Here is an 18,267-nt window from a genome sequence, read left to right as displayed (position 1 = left end):
TACAAAAGCAACTTGGAAATAGTCAATAAAGTTTGTGATTGGTTCTAATCATCAATTAGACAGTCGGGGAGAACGGGGTAACATGAGCCACCTTTTACATTTGATGATTTTACTGCAAAATAAAAGTATATTGTTTCATTAATAGTTACTATATATACCCATAGTAAGTATTTGGTGGTCATATTATTTAAACTGGTCTGAACTGGCAGCCATCATGGGCTACTCACAGTCTCCTGTCTTCTGATTATGATTGATTTAAAGATCCAACATCTTAGAGTAGACTTAGACAGTATCACTGTGAATGTCTGACTTGGACATTTCCACTTTATCACCATAACACCTGAAAGTGGGAGGACAAAAAGTCTCACTGTCCCCCGTATTCTGGCACCAGTGCATTTAATGATGTTTAACATTTCCACACATATTAAGGTGTGTCAAAGACAGTGATGGAAAGTAACTAAGTACATTTACTCAAATACTGAACTCAGGTACAGTTTTAAGGTACTTGTACTTTATGCTTGCTGACACACACTCACACACACACACACACACACACGACTTCCAGTAAAGAAGAAGGGAGAGGAGTTAACAGGTAGGCAGTAAAGGTGAAAGTCTGTACAGACTCCATTTTAAAGTCAACAGAGCAGAAGGAGGAAACAGTCTGAGGCAGGGTGAGTGTTAATATTAGAGCTGCAAATAATGATTACTGTCATTATTGATCAACCTGCTGACTATTTTACTGATTAATTGTTTAGTTGATTAAACTGTGAGATCACAGTGTCGACGTCTTCGGTTTCTGCGTCCTCACAGTGATGTAACATGACTCACTGCTGCAGTTAAAATAGAGAGAAGTCACAGTTAAGAACCACACAGATGTTTATCTGAAGTCTGTTTGTTGGATTTAAACCAGAGTCAAAGTTTATCTTTGTGACATGGTTGTAGTTAAAGTCATGTCAACTAATAAGAAGCTACTAAGTTGAGAGGAAGGACTGGGTTTATTATACTGTGTATGTGTGTGTGTCTCCAGTGTTACTGGTTTACCTCTCAGACTCCAGAAGATGAGGACGGAGCAGAGTCTCTGATATCTGACTGGTCTAAAGTTGATCCACCAGACTTCAGTAATGAACCTGGACCCTCAGACACAAAGTAAGAGACTGTTTCTACTGTAAACTGACCTGAAGATGATTCAGTGTTGAAATGTCATTTAAAACAAACCCACACTCTACTACAACCATCTCCATCAGTTATTAGTGAGAGTCTGAAGATCTTCTGCAGCAGGTTTAGTCTTCTAAATATAAAGTGGCAGCTGATGTGTTTAACAAAGCTGCAGCTCATAAAATGTCTGTAAATGATAAAAACTACATGCAGGCATCAGACTCTACAAACACATTGTGAGTTTACAGGAGATAAATGTTCAGGATGTGTCTCATATTCATTCACAGAGTTTACACATGTAGAAGTTCAAATCTCTTTGCTCTCACATGTTTTCAGCTGTAGATAAAAAGAAGCACAGACCACATATTCATAGTGTGTACATTGTTTTTTTTTTGGTATTTAAACATTTGTTTGTGAAATGCTGAAAAGGTGTGATGTCACCTGAAATGATGAAGGCTTTAAGGTGGTTCAGCATAACAGTTAGAAACAAAAGGTCCAGTTCTGACACAAACACCTAACGGTGTTGGAGAGTAGTTAACTACATGTAGTTCAATTACTAGTTTAACTACAATCTGCAGTAGTTGAGTGGTAGTTTAACTATTTCAGTAGTTAACTACTATGGTTCATGTAGTTTAGGTAGTTAATTACAAACCACATATTCATAGTATTCTCATGATGTTTTGTGCTGTACAATATGGCACAAAGCCACAGCTCATTGGACACAGTCTGTCATAGCAATCACCTGCTATTTGATTAAATTCACCTGTAGTTTGTGACCAAGATGTCTGTAATTGAATAGTATGAAATTCCCTGGAAATTTAGCATTTTCCTGATTCCACCTCAACAATTGCTCCCAATCGTCTCCTTAAAACATATCCTTAGGCTGCCTAAGTGAGGATTGGCCTGCCCTGGTCCCTAAATCAAACACACCTACACTTTACTCAGTGTCAGTTCAGTTATACCTCTGTGTAACAATATGAGATTACAGACTCAGATTGTGATCATTTCCTGTGATGTAGTTTGGATGTAGTTGAACTACTTTTTGAAAGTAGTTTTAGTTTGACAAGCTGAGTGTTTCTGACAGTAGTTAAGATGTAGTTGAACTATTTTCATTGTGAAGTATTAGTTTGGTAAACTAGAGATTTAAAGTAGTTTCTACAACACTGACACCTAAACTGTGTTTCTAAATTTTAACACGAACATTTCCATGACAACTGAGAAAACTCGATCCGATAGAAAGCTCCAGAACAGCTACTGAGTAGACTTGTGGTGAGACGTTTTTACTGAAGATCCTCTTGAGTCTTTCTGACACTTAAACGACTGCAGCCAAACTGGCCTTTTTGTCAAACCAGTCAGATCCAGTAGAAACACAGAATGAGTTTCGACTGGCAGACAGACAGAAACACAACTGTTCTCTTATCAGTGTTCTCTGATTTTACCAGAGAGCCAAGATGATGGAGACCTCCTTCACATTCTGGAGGATTTAAATGATGATGATTTCAAGAACTTCAAGTGGCACCTGAAGAAGTATGAAAAGGTGGGCGACATCCCACCCATCAAAGAGAACAAGCTGTCGAAGGCAGATAGGCCAGACACAGTGGATCTGATGGTGCAGAAATATGAATTTGCTGGAGCTGTGGAAGTCATCAAGAATATTTTAAAGAAGATCAGCAGGAACGATCTGGTGAGGAACATCAGCTCAGGAGCAGAAGGTCAGTCACAGGGAGAGACAAACATGACATCACATCCAGACAGCAGATCTGTGAGGAGAAACAACCTGTTTCTTTATATTTTTCATAATTTCAGATACAGTCCAGACAGTATTTGGACAGTTTGTTTTAGTTGTTCAGGCTCAGTGCTTCAGCACATTCAATATAAAATAGAGAGAGAGAGAGAGAGAGAGAGAGAGAGAGAGAGAGAGAGGTTTTGTTTGGCAGTAAATACATTTAGAGGCTAAATGACTGAGCAGCAAGGTGGACGGTGGAAATAGAGGAAGGGTGGAGCAGAGAGGGAAAGAGAGAAAAAGAAAGGTGCTTCCAGGAGATGCAGCTAAATGCCGCCATGTTAGTTAGTAAATGAACAAGCTAGCTAACATTTGCTAGCTAGCTAACGTAGCTAATGTTACTGATGCGTCATCATGGTCTCCTGTCAATGTTAAAGCTGCCAAGAAACTGGACGATCAATAATAAAAGTGGTTGTTCCCTTTATAATTTCCTCAAAAACATTGATGGCATAATTGGCATATCTAGTCTAGTTAATGTGGTCGATATTATTTGAAAATTAATGCATTTTGGTGAAAATCAGTCAGTGAGTTCATACTTTGAGCTCACAACGTCTTCTGTCACTATTCAGGCTGCTGTAATTAGTTGAAACTTAAAGATCTGTGTTATTTAATGTTTGTGTTGGTTAAAGGGCTTTTTTAACCTATGATGGGTAACTGTTAGTGTATATCAGTAAACTGAGGAGGGTATTGTGCAGTTGTTAACTGTATTATATTGGTACATTAAAGATATGCTGTGCTGTGCTTTTGCTTTTTTCTTTTTGAAGGTGGAGAGAGTAGCACTGGTGCCACAGTAGTACAGAAGCCCACTACTTCAGAGCAACCTGCAGGTACAAGACATTTTCTATTTGTTAGTATATTAGTTGTTTATTTAGTTATTTACTATTTAATAACTATTGGTCAAAAGTTAGTCCTTGTGTCGTCTCCCTCCTTATTGATATGCACCTTTGGTTTTATTTGAGGTTCATGACAGTACATTATACTAAGCAGATGTTGGCTCATTAGTTTGTTATTCACATGCACTAAAATTCACCAGAATGCAGGAAATCAAGTATTTGTAACTAAAATATTTCTAGTGGGGACCCTCAGACCTTCCGCTTAAAAAGTGGCCTGACTGGGACTATATTTCACGCTATATTTCCCAGCCTGAATGATTTTCCCAGTCCGGCCCTGTCAGTTTCTCTGCCATATATGAACATAACATGTACTTAACAAAAGACTGTAGACAGGGAAAGTTAGTTTTACACAGAGCGATTTATCCTTGTATTTAAAGTCCGACTAAAACTGGATCTAACACAAAGTAACCTCTAGAAGTGTAAGTAAGTCGGTTTCCACCACTTTATATTTTACTGTTTGTTGAATTCAGACACATTCATGTTGTGAGAAAAAGTTCTGACTCAGACACACAGAGCAAAACAGAACAAAAAGTCAGGACTAACAACATCTTCTATCATTAATACAGATAAAATAAGAAAGTCATGCTTTGAGAATAAGGTCAGTGTAGAGGAGAAATCTGATCACTGATTTGTTGCTTGTTCACAGATTTACAGTAACCAGGTTACTACTGTGCATGTTAACATGTTCCCAGATTACCCACGTAACCTGGTTTCTCTGAGTAACCTGGTTATGCAAGTGCATGTAAACCAACTGATAGATGTTCAGATCTATATTTTTCTTCTCTTTCAGCAGATGGTGGTCTGCAGGAGGTTTTAAATACATATAAGATCAGTCTGAGATTGAAATGTCAACATGTGACTGAAGGAACTGATGAATCAGAGAGTGAAACCCTCCTCAGCAGGATCTACACTGAGCTCTACATCACAGAGGGAAAGAGTGAAGATGTTAATACCCAACATGAGGTGAGGCAGCTTGAAACAGCTTCCAAGATGGAGACCCTCCATGACACTCCAATCAAGTGTCACGACATCTTTAAACCCTTACCTGACCAACAGAAACTCATCAGAGTCGTCCTGACTAACGGTGTCGCTGGCGTTGGAAAAACCTTCTCAGTGCAGAAGTTCAGTCTGGACTGGGCAGAGGGCTCGAAAAACCAAGATGTCAGTCTGGTGATTCTGCTTTCATTCAGGGAGCTGAACTTGATCAAAGATGAGAAGTACAGTCTCCTCACGCTGATCCATGTTTTCCATCCAACATTACAGAAGGTCACAGCAGAAAAGCTGGATGACTGGAAAGTTTTGTTCATCTTTGACGGCCTGGATGAAAGCAGACTTTCACTGGATTTCAACAACATGAAGGAGGTCGTGTCTGATGTCACACAGAAGTCATCAGTCAACGTGCTGTTGACAAACCTCTTCAAGGGGAAGCTGCTTCCTTTGGCTCTCATCTGGATAACTTCCCGACCTGCAGCAGCCAATCAGATCCCTCGAACATGTGTAAACAGGGTAACAGAAGTACGAGGCTTCACTGACGCCCAGAAGGAGAAGTACTTCAGGAGGAGATTCAGTAATGAAGAGCTGTCCAGCAGAATCATCTCACACATCAAGACATTCAGGAGCCTCCACATCATGTGTCACATCCCAGTCTTCTGCTGGATCACTGCTACAGTTCTGGAGCAGATGTTGACGAAAGACCAGAGAGGAGAGCTGCCCAAGACCCTGACTGACCTGTACTCACTCTTCCTGCTGGTTCAGACAAAGAGGAAGAAGCACAAGTATGATGAGGGACATGAGATGAGTCCACAGGAGCTGACAGAGGCTGACAGGGAAGTTCTTCTGAAGCTGGGGAGGCTGGCGTTTGAACAACTGGAGAAAGGAAACATCATGTTCTATCAAAAAGACCTGGAGCAGTGTGGTCTTGATGTCACAGAGGCCTCGGTGTTATCAGGAGTTTGTACACAGATCTTCAAAAGAGAGAATGTGATCTTCAAGGAAACAGTCTACTGCTTTGTTCATCTGAGCATTCAGGAGTTTCTGGCTGCAGTCTACATGTACCACTGTTACACCAACAGGAACACAAAGGTACTGGAGGACTTCCTGGGAAAAGACTACAAAGACAGCAAATCAAAACCAAAGTCTTTCCTCAAGAAATTTTCAGCTTTATTCGGAAACAGTTACTCGTCTCTGGATGTCTTCCTGATGGGAGCCATGGAGAAATCTCTCCAAAGTGAAAATGGTCACCTGGACCTGTTTGTGCGCTTCCTTCATGGCCTCTCTCTGCAGTCCAACCAGAGTCTCTTAGGAGGCCTGCTGGGTCGGTCAAAGAACAGACCAGAAATCATCCAGAGAGCCATCAACAACCTGAAGGAGATGAACATTAATGTCTCTCCTGACAGAAGCATCAACATCTTCCACTGTCTGATGGAGATGAACGACCGCTCAGTACATCAGGAGATCCAAGAGTTCCTGAAGTCAAAGAACAGATCAGAGAAGGAACTCTCTGAGATCCACTGCTCAGCTCTGGCCTACATGCTGCAGATGTCAGAGGAGGTTCTGGATGAGTTGGACCTGAAGAAGTACAAAACATCACAGGAGGGACGACGGAGACTGATCCCAGCTGTGAGGAACTGCAGAAAGGCTCAGTAAGTCCAGATGTGATTAACATTATAAATCAGTGTAAAGTTAAATTCTTCAAATATAAATTATATAAAATTCTTATTATCATTAAAATATTTCTCTACTTGTTTATAGCAGAAATAACATGTCAGTTATATTTAGTCACAGATGTTCTTGAGCTGTTTCAAATGTTGTGAGTGCAAATAATGTTGATATTTCAGTTGGTTGTTGTAGGTCATTTCCTCACATGGCGGCATTTTTTGTGGGACATTTAGATTAAATTTGGCTACCAGAAATAATTAATAGTTATATTAAGTCAAGTCAAATTTATTTATAGAGCACATTTCATACAGAGAGCAACACAATATGCTTCACAAGGGCAAGAGCAATACAATTATAAAGACTTGAAACATGAGCATTCATATCATCATACATAAAAACAATCAAATGTACACTTCCATACATGGACGCATCGGTAATTAAAGTGCATAATAATTCAGTTAAAACAGGAGCAGACATTTGATCGACCTAGTTAAACACAACAGTTAACAGAAATGTTTTAAGTCTACTTTTAAAGGAACTAAGCTTTGGTGCATCTCTAATATCACTTGAAGGGCGTTCCATCTGTATGGAGCATAATAGCTGAATGCAGCTTCTCCTGCTTTAGAGCACACGGGGGGCAACAAGGAGACCACTGGCTGATGATCCGAGGCTTCTTGTTGGTTCATAAGGCACAAGCAAATCCTTAATATAGTTTGGAGCCATTCAGCACCTTGTAGACAAGTGAGAGGACTTTAAAATCAATCCCAGCATTTACTGGAAGCCAGTGCAAAGATTTAAGAACAGGTGTGATGTGTTCACTTTTCTTAGTCCTGGTAAAATATGTGCAGCAGCGTTCTGTATAAGCTGCAGTCACTTAACAGTTTTTCAGGGAGTCCAGAAAAGAGACCATTGCAATAGTTGAGTCTGCTTGTGACAAATGCATGTACTAGTTTTTCAGTGTCTGAATTTGAGAGAAATACTCTGATTTATGAGATATTTTTGAGGTGATAGAAGGCTGATCTTGTGACATTATTGATGAAAGTTAAGATTTTGTTTTCAAGGGTTCAGTATTGTCAGTAAGATTTGGACGATGGCCGTGATTTCCTCCCGGTTGGTGGTGAGAGCATATAAATAGCCTCCGCTGGCTAGTTAGCTCCAGTATTGTAGCTCGTCTTCACCTGGTTTCTGCAGGTCCCTTAGCATTAGTTAGCTCCCAAAACTAAAAACAAGCCGGTTGGGCTAGCCTCGGCAGACTGCATTTAAAAGCATTTATTTACAAAGATAACAAAAGGGAGTAAAAACACACAATATGTAATTAACTAAAAGGTACTTTATACAGGTGTGTGTGTGTGTGTGTGTGTGTGTGTGTGTGTGTGTGTGTGTGTGGAGGAAACAGGCAAAAGCAAAATGGTTGCTTGGATTCAAAATGGCGGTGGACAAAGGAAAACTACAAACAGTATGGCTGACAAAGTGATGTGCTGTGTTTGAAATCACAGACTAACGTACTATTCATACAAAGTTTGACGTCAAATTGAGTATTTAGTGCGTTCCAACTGCATAGTTTGTGGACTTTGTGTACGTGAGAAATACCCGGATGTAAACTACATTAGCAGGAATTTCTGAGTATGCGGCGTGAGCTTACTGGACGTACTCAACTGCCCCACAATGCATTGCGTCTCTTCAGACTGCACAATGGAGGAGATGAACCAGGCTAAAAGCTGCAATTTTCACTGTAGGACGGTTAATATGTCACTTTATTAAGTTCTAATATTTTTTCAGGTGAGAAAGTAACCATTTAGATTCCCAATATGTGATCAATTTATCCAAATAACATCTGGTTGTAAATCTGTTGTGATGTTTTTGGAGATGTGTGGAGTCGCCTATGAGAGCCGCTAGCCGGGACCAGCAGGTGATCTCAGCTGCTAGCAGCCCGACTCCTGAGATGGTCGACCGGTCAACATGTCGTCATGAGAACATGATCCATGAACTGATCTGCAGCTCTTTGCTGATTTACTGCTGGCTCTAATGTCTCTGCAGCATTTAGATATATGATATAATTCCTTTTGGAAGATAAATGTTGGTCTCACAGATGAAATCTAATAATTGTAGCTGCAACACAGTTTGAATGTAAAGCTTCATGTTTTTACTGGACAGAACAGCAGCGCTGCCTCTGGGGCTCTACAGATTGTCACCATATTTCAATAAACTAAACTAGGAGTGCTCTGGTAGCCTACTGGTTAAGATGCATGTCATATAACCACAATGTCATTTCCTGTTACTCTCTCTCCTCTTGTTTCCTGTTATCACTCAACTTTGGCTTTCCATTAAAGGAATAAAATGCCCCAGAATTTTTTTTTAATTAAAAAGACATTAACTGAACCACTGATGTGAAGAGCAAATGTTAATCAAAATAGGGAAAGTCAAACTGTTTCATCATCAAATGTATGAAGTAAATATAAAGTTTCCTCTTTCATGATAACATATGATGTCATATATGTGTCATTACAGACTTTCTGGCTGTGAACTCTCAGAGACTCACTGTGAAGTTGTGGCCTCAGCTCTGAAGTCCAACCCCTCCCATCTGAGAGATCTGGATGTGAGCTGGAACGACCTCAACGACGGCTCAAAGATGAAGCCTCTGTGTGCTGGACTGGAGAGTCCAAACTGTGAACTGGAGACTCTGAGGTCAGTTCACTGGCTGTAGCTTTGATAGTTTTTTTTCTATATATTCAATTAGGGCTGGGCGATATGGCCAAAAAATTAAATCTATGATTTTTTCACACCACACCCAATTTATGATTTAAATTTAGTTTTTCTTAAAAACAAACTACAAAAGACAAAGGAATTATTCTTTTTTTTATTTTAACAATAAAAATGATTATCAACAACATTGTATTGAGTTTGCTTATAACAATTTTTTATAGAATTTTTAAAATCTGCCTATGTAGAAATGAATGTGATATTGTTATGATTTTAGCATCTAATCATTAAAATGCTGTAGTAAAGCAACATGGAAAATCATCACAGAGATACCTCGAGACTCATTGTACAAGAATATGCAGGGGTTTGCTGATAACACTGCTGCTAACAATTTGATTTGATTATTTTATGGAATATGAAGATTGGAATCTATAGCACTGAATGGCCGATTGGTGTTGCTTTGCTATGTGATTATTAAAAAGTGCTGTAGTGAAAGAACAATAAAGTAATGACAGATGTATGTATTTCAACAAAGGAAAGTAAGAAAAAAATAAATTTTCCCGTTTTAAACAACCTTCATGGCCATTTGAGTACAGATTTCATATTTACGAGGTGCACTTTAATGCACCATGAAGTCTGTCGGCGCCTGCTCGCTTTACTGTACAAAGCAATGTAGACATGAAATCAACATGACAGCAGTTTTCCAGCCCTTCTTCTCATAGTTTGGGTAAATGATTCCTCTAATGTTTCCTGCTTTTTAGGAGGTGTGTTAGGGCTGCTGCTGTCTTAAGCATCGTCCTGAATCATAAATTCAAATTAATTGATAAAATCGATGTATCGCCCAGCTCTATATTCAATTCAAATCCTTCACTGAAGTTTCAAATGTTTGGTTCATACATTTTCAGGATTTGCCTGAGCACAAATCTGTCGAATGTTTTCAGGAATTCAAAATCCACACATATCAAGTATCTTTGTGTTTCGTCAGTGTTTCCTTGCTGAGCTGCAGTGGAGGGATCGTAACTCAAAGAGGGAATTTTGTACTAAATAGTCTGTAACTTTGAGTCAGACAAATCAAGTGGGCGTCTACCAGACTGTCAAAGCCTCATATTAGCTTCAGCTGAACTAATGAACTCATTTCCTCCAGTGTAGCTGTGTTAGGAAGAGACCACTTCATAGTCAGTATGGACAGGAGGAACGATTACTGCCACCAATAACATGTTTTAATTACACATACCTACTAAACAGGGTAGGAATTTCACGGGGGCTATGAGGACCATGCCCCTTCAGTTTGGCCTCATGCACCTCAAATAAAACACACTGCCCCAGTTGATTTTGGTGTTTTGTCCTCTGCCTCTTTCCTGTCAATACGGTTTGTAGACACCAGTGTCTTTTGTTGAGATTCTGAATTCTTATTGGGCAAAATCAAGTGAAACACTGCACACATAACCAGCAGCGGGTTTGATTTTGATCCTGATATGAACCGCTGGAAAACTGGGCTATTTATGACAGTAGTTTGACACAAATCTCGCACCGGCCAACAAGGAGACTTCAAACTTCAAACTCATCCTGATGTGCTGCAAAGCTGTGACTGAGTTTTCTGGAGAGTCCACGCTGTAGACTGGAGACTCTGGGGTCAGACACCATTCTTTACCTTTGTGCTGAGATTAATATGATGTGACAGTTGTGGTGACATTGAACTGCAGACATAAAGCTGATATTATGCTGATCCACACTGAGGATCTTAATGGGAAAGTCTGTTTTCTTCTTCAGTGGTTTAGTCCATTGACTGTGTCAGAGCAATGTTGAGCTGCACATTTAAAACCTTCATATAACAAGAAAAATCTACACTGGATAATTCACTCTGAACCTCTGAAACAGTGTTTTTGTCTTTTATATTTGACAGTTTTTAACCTGCATCCTGTTGGGTTCAGCTGTTTGGAGTTTCCATCTTCCAAACTTTAGAGCTGGACAAAAAAATAGATTTTTCCATTGATCGTGAGTCTTATTTGATCAATAATCGATTCGAACTCTGATTCCTTCGTCCGTCTCATGAAAGCGGCTCCAGTCCAGGCACGTGCGAAGGGGGGGCGGAGGGTGCTCGAGCACCTGCCCCTTTGCCCCTTGATGTCCAAAGTGCCCTTTTGTCCAGGCATATTTATTTTTATTTTTATTTTTATTTATTTATTCAATTGATATTTTTTGTGAAGGCTTGCATGACTCTTCAAGAAGAACAATTAATAATTAATAATAATTTAGCTATAAATAAAATGACCGTCATGACCGCTGCCGTCAGTCGCATGATGACCTTTCACCTGAGGTCAACCGTGACGTGCCTTAACAGTAGTAACTGAGTTGCTGCGGCAACCAGGGACGTTCAGCGGGAGAAATAACAATGATTTGGGATTTCATTTCGCTCTAAAAAGGGAGAACTTCAGCTGCCGGACAGCGGGGTTTGCAGCGGTGTTATGTGCGCGTTGTTTGGTGTATTTCACAAGACGTAGTGACGTGAACGTGCACGTTTGTTGTACAGCCTGTTCAGTTAGCCGCCAGCTAACAACAGTCTGCTGCTTTTCATTACGCTATGTATGTTATGTGTTCATTGATTGGTCAGCTGATCTGACCGGACAGTAAACAGTCGGCTGTTGTAGTAATACAGCAGATCAGCAAAACTACCTGTGGGACAGGAATCACGTCACCAACAGCAGCTGATCATATTTATTGATAAAATGAAAATGACTGAATCATGAATGAATCACAAAAAACACTCTTGTGACTTTCTTTTCTTTTCTCCATAAGCTAAAAGGCTTCTCCTTTCTTCTTGTCCGTTTCAGTGCGTCTGCTATAAAATCATCACGTCAGATTTTCACAAACTAAATAAGCAACATTTAATTTAGACATATTCTGCAGGCTACAGCTGTTTAAATTGCTCCTTTATGTCGGTTCTGTTCGTTCAGTAATTAACGGGTTTAAATTGTCTATTTGTGTCTTATTCTGTGACAGCCAGACGCTGCTATAGATCTATAACCAAATGATAAAACATTGGAGCAGGTATGAGATGTTTTCCTTCCAGCTATCACTATGCATAAATTATTAAGTAACAGTGTATGAGGACCATAGACTGTAGGGCGAGGACGTCCCGTTTGGTGAATCAAATTCTTCCGTCCTCGTGAAGAGACAGAAGTGAGGGAAGCGACATGTTAGCGTAATGAAAAGCAGCATATGACGGCAGCAACCTCCCCAGCAACCCCCTCAACAGCAACTGTACTATGTTCCCCATCAGGTAGAACATGTGTGCCTCAGGTCACACTGGTGATGCTCAACATACTATGAAGTGATGATTATGAGGTAGAAATGTATCACTGTGGTTTTTAGTACCATGGCTGATCTGCATAACAGCTACAGTTCATATGGCTGTAAGAAGTGATGGAGGTAAATAACACTGACAGCTCTGTCTGCTGTACAGTTTGATGTGTCATTACATTCAGTTTATGAATGTTTCTGTCCTTGTTTTTGTTTTGAAATGATGTAAACTTTTTTGTGAGAGATGTGCACACTACGTGTGTAGTCATCTTGGTGTTTATTATTGCTGTTATAATGACAGGCAATAATTTCAAATATCATTTTCATGTTGGGGGGGTACACAGTCAGGAACACTTGAGATGCTATTTGATAGTTGAGATGAGACAGCTGAGTGTGATTTTTGCGCTGCTGAATAAAACTGCTGTGACTTTAAATTGATTCTAAAATGAAGTCTGTTTGTTAACTAAAAGAACAAGTTACTGCCAACAGAACACACACACAGACACAGTAGAGAGAGAATCATAGTCTCCCTCCGATATCATCAGGTGGGGACAATGATATAATATGATACGATTTGTTGTAAGATTCCATGTTATATTCTGTTTGAATAAGGGTTGCTATAATTCAACAGGTTATGCTGTAGGTGATGTCAGTGTATGGTGTTTAAAAGTCTTCTTCCATGTGCCCCTTTTTAACTTTGAGCACCTGCCCCTCTAAAGGTCTCTGCACGGCCCTGCTCCAGTCTGCCTGCTGGCTTCAGCACGGAGGGTTTGCTTGTTCTGAAACCTGCGTAGCACGAGTGGGCGGTGCTTTGTTGGTCCGTGTTAACAGTAACAGTCGTCTCCGTGTATCATACAAGGATTCAGTGTTCAAACAGAAAACAACACGAGCGCCCCAAGAAGCTACAACAGAAACTGTGGTGGGAAGCCGGTCTGAGCCACTAACAGCTGTAAAGTGATGAAAGTCTGTGTAAATTATGCTGTTAATGTATTATGTTAATGTATTTTGTCGACCTGTAAACGGCAGCTTGAAACAGGCTCATGTTGCTAATGTTGGCTTTACCTTTGTAAAGCGTCTTTGAGTATCCTGAAAAGTGCTCTATAAGTTTATGTATTATTATCATTATTATTATTATTATTATTATTTGCCTACATGCTAATTTGATAGTATTAGCTGGTAGTCCACAGGGACTAGGAAACATTTCACAAGGTTAATGTTAGATATTGACCATGGGTAGATTATACTGTTAAAGTAGGGCTGTGAATGTAGGATAAAAGCTGAAGCATGTAGCAGAGTTAACGATAACGTTGGAGGAAATGTGATGCTACCAAGCGGACCAATCACAGTTGTTGTGGTCTGTGTCGCTGCGATGTGTCGTTACTTTTCTGGGGACGTCAGGGTACGGCGTAGGGAGCGCAGCTATGTCGTACGCAGAAGTATAAATCAAACTATATCCTACTGCAGATCACAATACTGTTAAACTTTTGACAGCATCTTCTCCTAGTGTTTGTTAGCACGGCGCTTGTTTACTTCTGGACTGCTCTCCTCTGTGACGCTGCGTGTTGCTTTTAAACGCTCCGGGCAGCACTTAGGCAGATTGTTCCCATCCGGTTTGCTTTCTGAATATTCTGTTTGTCAGAGGATTCTTGCCATTACTTTATTTATTTATTTATTTTCATTTCCTCTAGATCCCAATATTTTCAAGACCAGAGGTTTTCAAAGTGGGAGGCGGGCCTCCCCAGGGGGGCTCCAAACAGTTTCAGGGGAGGTTCAGTAAATGGAAGTGAAAAAATATTACATTAATTATTACATCAGTTATCAAAAGGAGATCACATAGAATAGCCTAAATGTGTGTGATTTGGTTAAAGAGAGAGTTCAGAGATTCAGTAGTTTTGGGGAATTTTACAGTTTTTCCCAATTTCCCAGAGTCAGAAACTAATAAAAGCCTTCAGACAGACCTTTATGTATTTGGTGTAGTCTGAAGTCTGTCAAACAGCAATATCAGGCTATCATGGATCAATTGTTGAGTGTCTATGGGATCAAATAACGTAATCATGATCCCATAGCCATCCAGGAATTGAGAGAAACTAAGCAAGTAAATTTGGGGGGGGGGGGGGGGGGGGGGGGGGGGGGGCAAGCTTTGTCTGAGGGGAGGCCAACAGTCTCAGACTGTTCTAGAAAATTCCAGTCTGACTCGACACTTTCTGTCAGTCCACATCGCTGCAGACTTTGCCTGAGGGAATTACCCACAGTTGTGATGTTAAATCAACGTTAAATACGGGGTTACCAGGGGAAGCCCTGAAGTATTCAAGAAAAAACTGTAAACAAACTGGCACATGGGTGTTCAGCCTGGCATACTGGGTAAACTGGTACGCCTACATTTACAAAGAAACACGACACTAACAAGGACTCAGGTTGGCACATAAAAAACATGAAATCAGAGGAATGCAAGCAGAGGTTATATTACACACCCAGTTTATTCATCAACCATTTTATTTAAGTTTTGCTTAATGATGCTGTTTTGACAAAAATGAGTAAATTAATTATTTGACAGTCGCCTCTCGTCCACTCTGTAAGGAAAGAGCCTGGAAGACGTTCAGATCAGGCAGTTGGTCCCTGACTTTACTGTTGTGCACATGATTATTTTAAGGGTTGGATATTACCTATGTGTTCGATACTTTATTTAATATATTATGTGCTTTATGAGCGAGTGGTTTTAGTATTTTTGCCTTTTTCTGTTTTTGTTTCAGTGCGCTCACTAAGACAAATTCCAATCAATCATGTTGATATGGTGATAAAGTATTGAATCTTGAATTTTAAGTGCCTTGGCTGTGAAGGAAGTAAAAATTGTAAAATAAAAAGTCCCAAACCCACAACTGTATGTAACATATTTTGGTGTCGTCAAGGTAACGTGATATGTCACAAAGTGCTGTCCCTTTCCTATTTAAACCATGTTGAGTCTCTGCAGCCTCTCACACTCAAGCACTTACCAGGTGACGTCAGTTAAGTGCGTGAGGGTTCAGGGTTCAAGGTTTAGGGGGGACATTGGGATTTGGGCCTTTGAGTCTGTGGACTCGCTGCAGTTTACGGGACTGTCGTGACTCGGGATGGTCAGCTGACTCTGGCTGTCTCATAGGTAGAGGAGGTCCATCAGGGCCTTCAGGACCTTCTCTGCAGGACCTACCATTTTTGAAAGGTGTAATTTTTAGTGCATAAAATATTACAAATTAGTTATTATTAACATTATAATTCATTGTAATGTTATTGTTAAAATAGTTTTATTTAATTAGTTATTAAAATGATGTATGTGATTTTTAAAAATAATTTTGTTTGATTTCAGTTACTATCATAAGCATAAACCCAGTATTTGTAGCTGGAACTGGATGTGTCTGCCTGTGCTTCTCCATACGGCTCTCAGGACCTGCTGGATCCTTGGTTGCAGGCTCCGCTCATAGAAAACATACATGGCATAAATATAATGACAACAATATTAACCAATCAAAATGTGATTTGTGGTGACTGGGACACCCCCAGGTGACGTCATCATATCACCCAGTAAGCGCAGGTATTTCTTCGTGCTGTGGGGCACGCGGGGCTCACGCGGGCAGCCATTACAGGAAGAAACGGAGGATGAATTTTGTTTTGAAGTGACTGGTGAGTCCTGCTGTATTAATTATCTATAGAGTTGATTAAGATTGTTGTTTACTGCTGTGAGAAATATGGCATAATTTCTATCTTTCAGAAAGTCTTTCCTTTATTGTTGGCTGATAGTTGAGCATCATGAGTGAACGTTTAGCATCGGAAGACCAGGTTGGCAGTTTAGCTAATGCATGTGTGGGAGAAATAACGAGGTTAGCATAGTTTCAGCTTGTTGAGCCGGTGCTTTGAGTACATGAGTTAACAGGTGTCAGAGGGTGATTTTGTAATGGATTTATTTTTAATGACATAGTTTTTATATTGTTTAGATGTTAGTTGTTGGTGATGAGTGCACTTCAGCCCCTTTTACACAGCCCGTTCAAAGCGGGAATACTGCACCTGTAATCCGCCTCACTGTTCTGTGTGACCATAGACTGTATATAAATATAATAATATAATACATAATATAATCTTTATATACAGTCTATGTGTGTGACAGCCGGCACGGCGGGACCGAGAGCTGACGCTGTTGTTAAGCCCGTATTCAGACCACATCAGGCGGCTTACAGCTGCAGGGTTGAGGAGGTGTGTGGGGATGCAGGTGTGTTTGTGCTCTCTCTTTTTTAAATGAGTCTGGAAGCCGAAAGAAAAGTCTAACTTAACTGTTAACGTCGTCAAACGAAGAAAAATGTCCTCCGCTTGTCCTTGTAACGTCTTTGTATTTATGGCAGAGTTTCCTGCTCTGATCAGTCTGATCTCCGTCACGTCTCTGAATCCGGAACGCCGGTATGCTGTGTGAAAGCACACGGAGGCGGCTTTATGCCGACTTTGTGTGGTTCACTGTGAACAAGCAAAGGATCCTCTTTATGGCTATAAAGCAGGTTCTCTGTATAAAAGAGGCGTGTGTGTGTGTGTGTGTGTGTGTGTGTGTGTGTGTGTGTGTGTGTGTGTGTGTGTGTGTGTGTGTGTGTGTGACCTCACGGTCCGCTACTGCTCGTAGGGGATCATCTAGAGATCACATCTACAAGAGGAACAGACTGACCAAAGACTCCACACTGATCTAAGCTCTCAGTGTGTGTTTGTTAACGAGATATTATCTCTGACTATGAGATGTGAACAGTGTGCAGATTCTAGTGTATTCAGTCTGTCTCTACCTGCGGGGAGCTAACGCCAGCCAGCAGCTGTCTGCAGGTATCACACTGATGTCAACACAAATACAAACAGTGCAGATGAACTAATGAGCCAGTCAGACTTTCAGTTTCTGCTGTCTGTGCCCAGAGTGATAAAGTTGTAACAGCAGGTACTGACAGTCCATGTGTTGCATTATGGGATAGCGTTTATGTTTTTTAAATGTGCATAATGATGAAGCCCTTGCTAGTGATGCAGGTCTTTATTGTTCTTGCTCAGCTGTTTTGCACATGTAGGCCTAATAAATAAAGATGTCATGTTTGAGTCTTTTTGCATTTTTACTCGTGTTTGGCTGCACAACATGAGTTTGTATAGATGGAGTCACAGGTGGAGCCATGTGGCCCTGAGCAATGGAGCAAGTGGTGCAAATGCATCCCCATTATTCATTTAGGGAATTAGAATGGATTCAGACTGGATCTGGACTGGGGGGCGCGGCAGCAGCAGGACGCCGCCGGGGAGTAGATGGAGAGATCTGCTCTGCTGGCGCAGCCTCAGGCCTCGCTGCCTCAGCTGTCCGGGCTGGACACATGGCGGGAATACAGTGGCATAGTCAACCGGGAGAGTTAGTTTAAATGACTTCATCTCCATGAAAGAAAGAAGAAGACGTCAGATAACGTGAGTCAGATACAGCTTCTCTCTCTCTGTCTCTTTGGTCTCTAATTTCATCTCTGATAGTTAAATGTCTCTGTGGCTGTCGTGTGAATTTATCTCCTTAACCAGAATGCAGCAGAGATCATATAATGTGTTGTAGGTAGTTTGCTTGTTGAAGTTACAGTGAGCTGTCTGGACTCACTCATTCATGTGGAATTGATCCAGTTTTTAATTGAGTGGTTGTTCAGTCAGCTGTTGATGTTGTGTGATTAGTGAATGAGTGTGCAGGAGGTCTGGCTGCTTGTTGTGACAATTTCTTAATCTGAGCCGTATATGAGTAATAAGTTTAAAGTAACTAGAATA

The 18,267-nt window shown here is 40.5% G+C and overlaps 1 protein-coding gene across 1 annotated transcript in view; it reads left to right on the top strand.

Annotated features, from left to right (window-relative positions):
* Positions 1-888: 888 nt before the first annotated feature.
* The window catches only part of LOC122997408 (NACHT, LRR and PYD domains-containing protein 12-like), a 40,915-nt gene continuing 23,536 nt past the window's right edge, over positions 889-18,267 (top strand). The window contains exons 1-5 of the mRNA XM_044373509.1: positions 889-1,146; positions 2,598-2,867; positions 3,703-3,765; positions 4,622-6,473; positions 8,998-9,174. Of these exons, the coding sequence (XP_044229444.1) occupies positions 1,122-1,146; positions 2,598-2,867; positions 3,703-3,765; positions 4,622-6,473; positions 8,998-9,174 (2,387 nt within the window). The 5' untranslated portion in view covers positions 889-1,121. The remainder of the gene's footprint in view (positions 1,147-2,597; positions 2,868-3,702; positions 3,766-4,621; positions 6,474-8,997; positions 9,175-18,267) is intronic.

This window comes from Thunnus albacares, chromosome 14 (assembly GCF_914725855.1).
Source record: "Thunnus albacares chromosome 14, fThuAlb1.1, whole genome shotgun sequence".
Classification (NCBI taxonomy): domain Eukaryota; kingdom Metazoa; phylum Chordata; class Actinopteri; order Scombriformes; family Scombridae; genus Thunnus; species Thunnus albacares.
The sequence above is the reverse complement of the archived record's forward strand: the minus strand, read 5'-3'. Positions and strand labels throughout refer to the sequence as shown.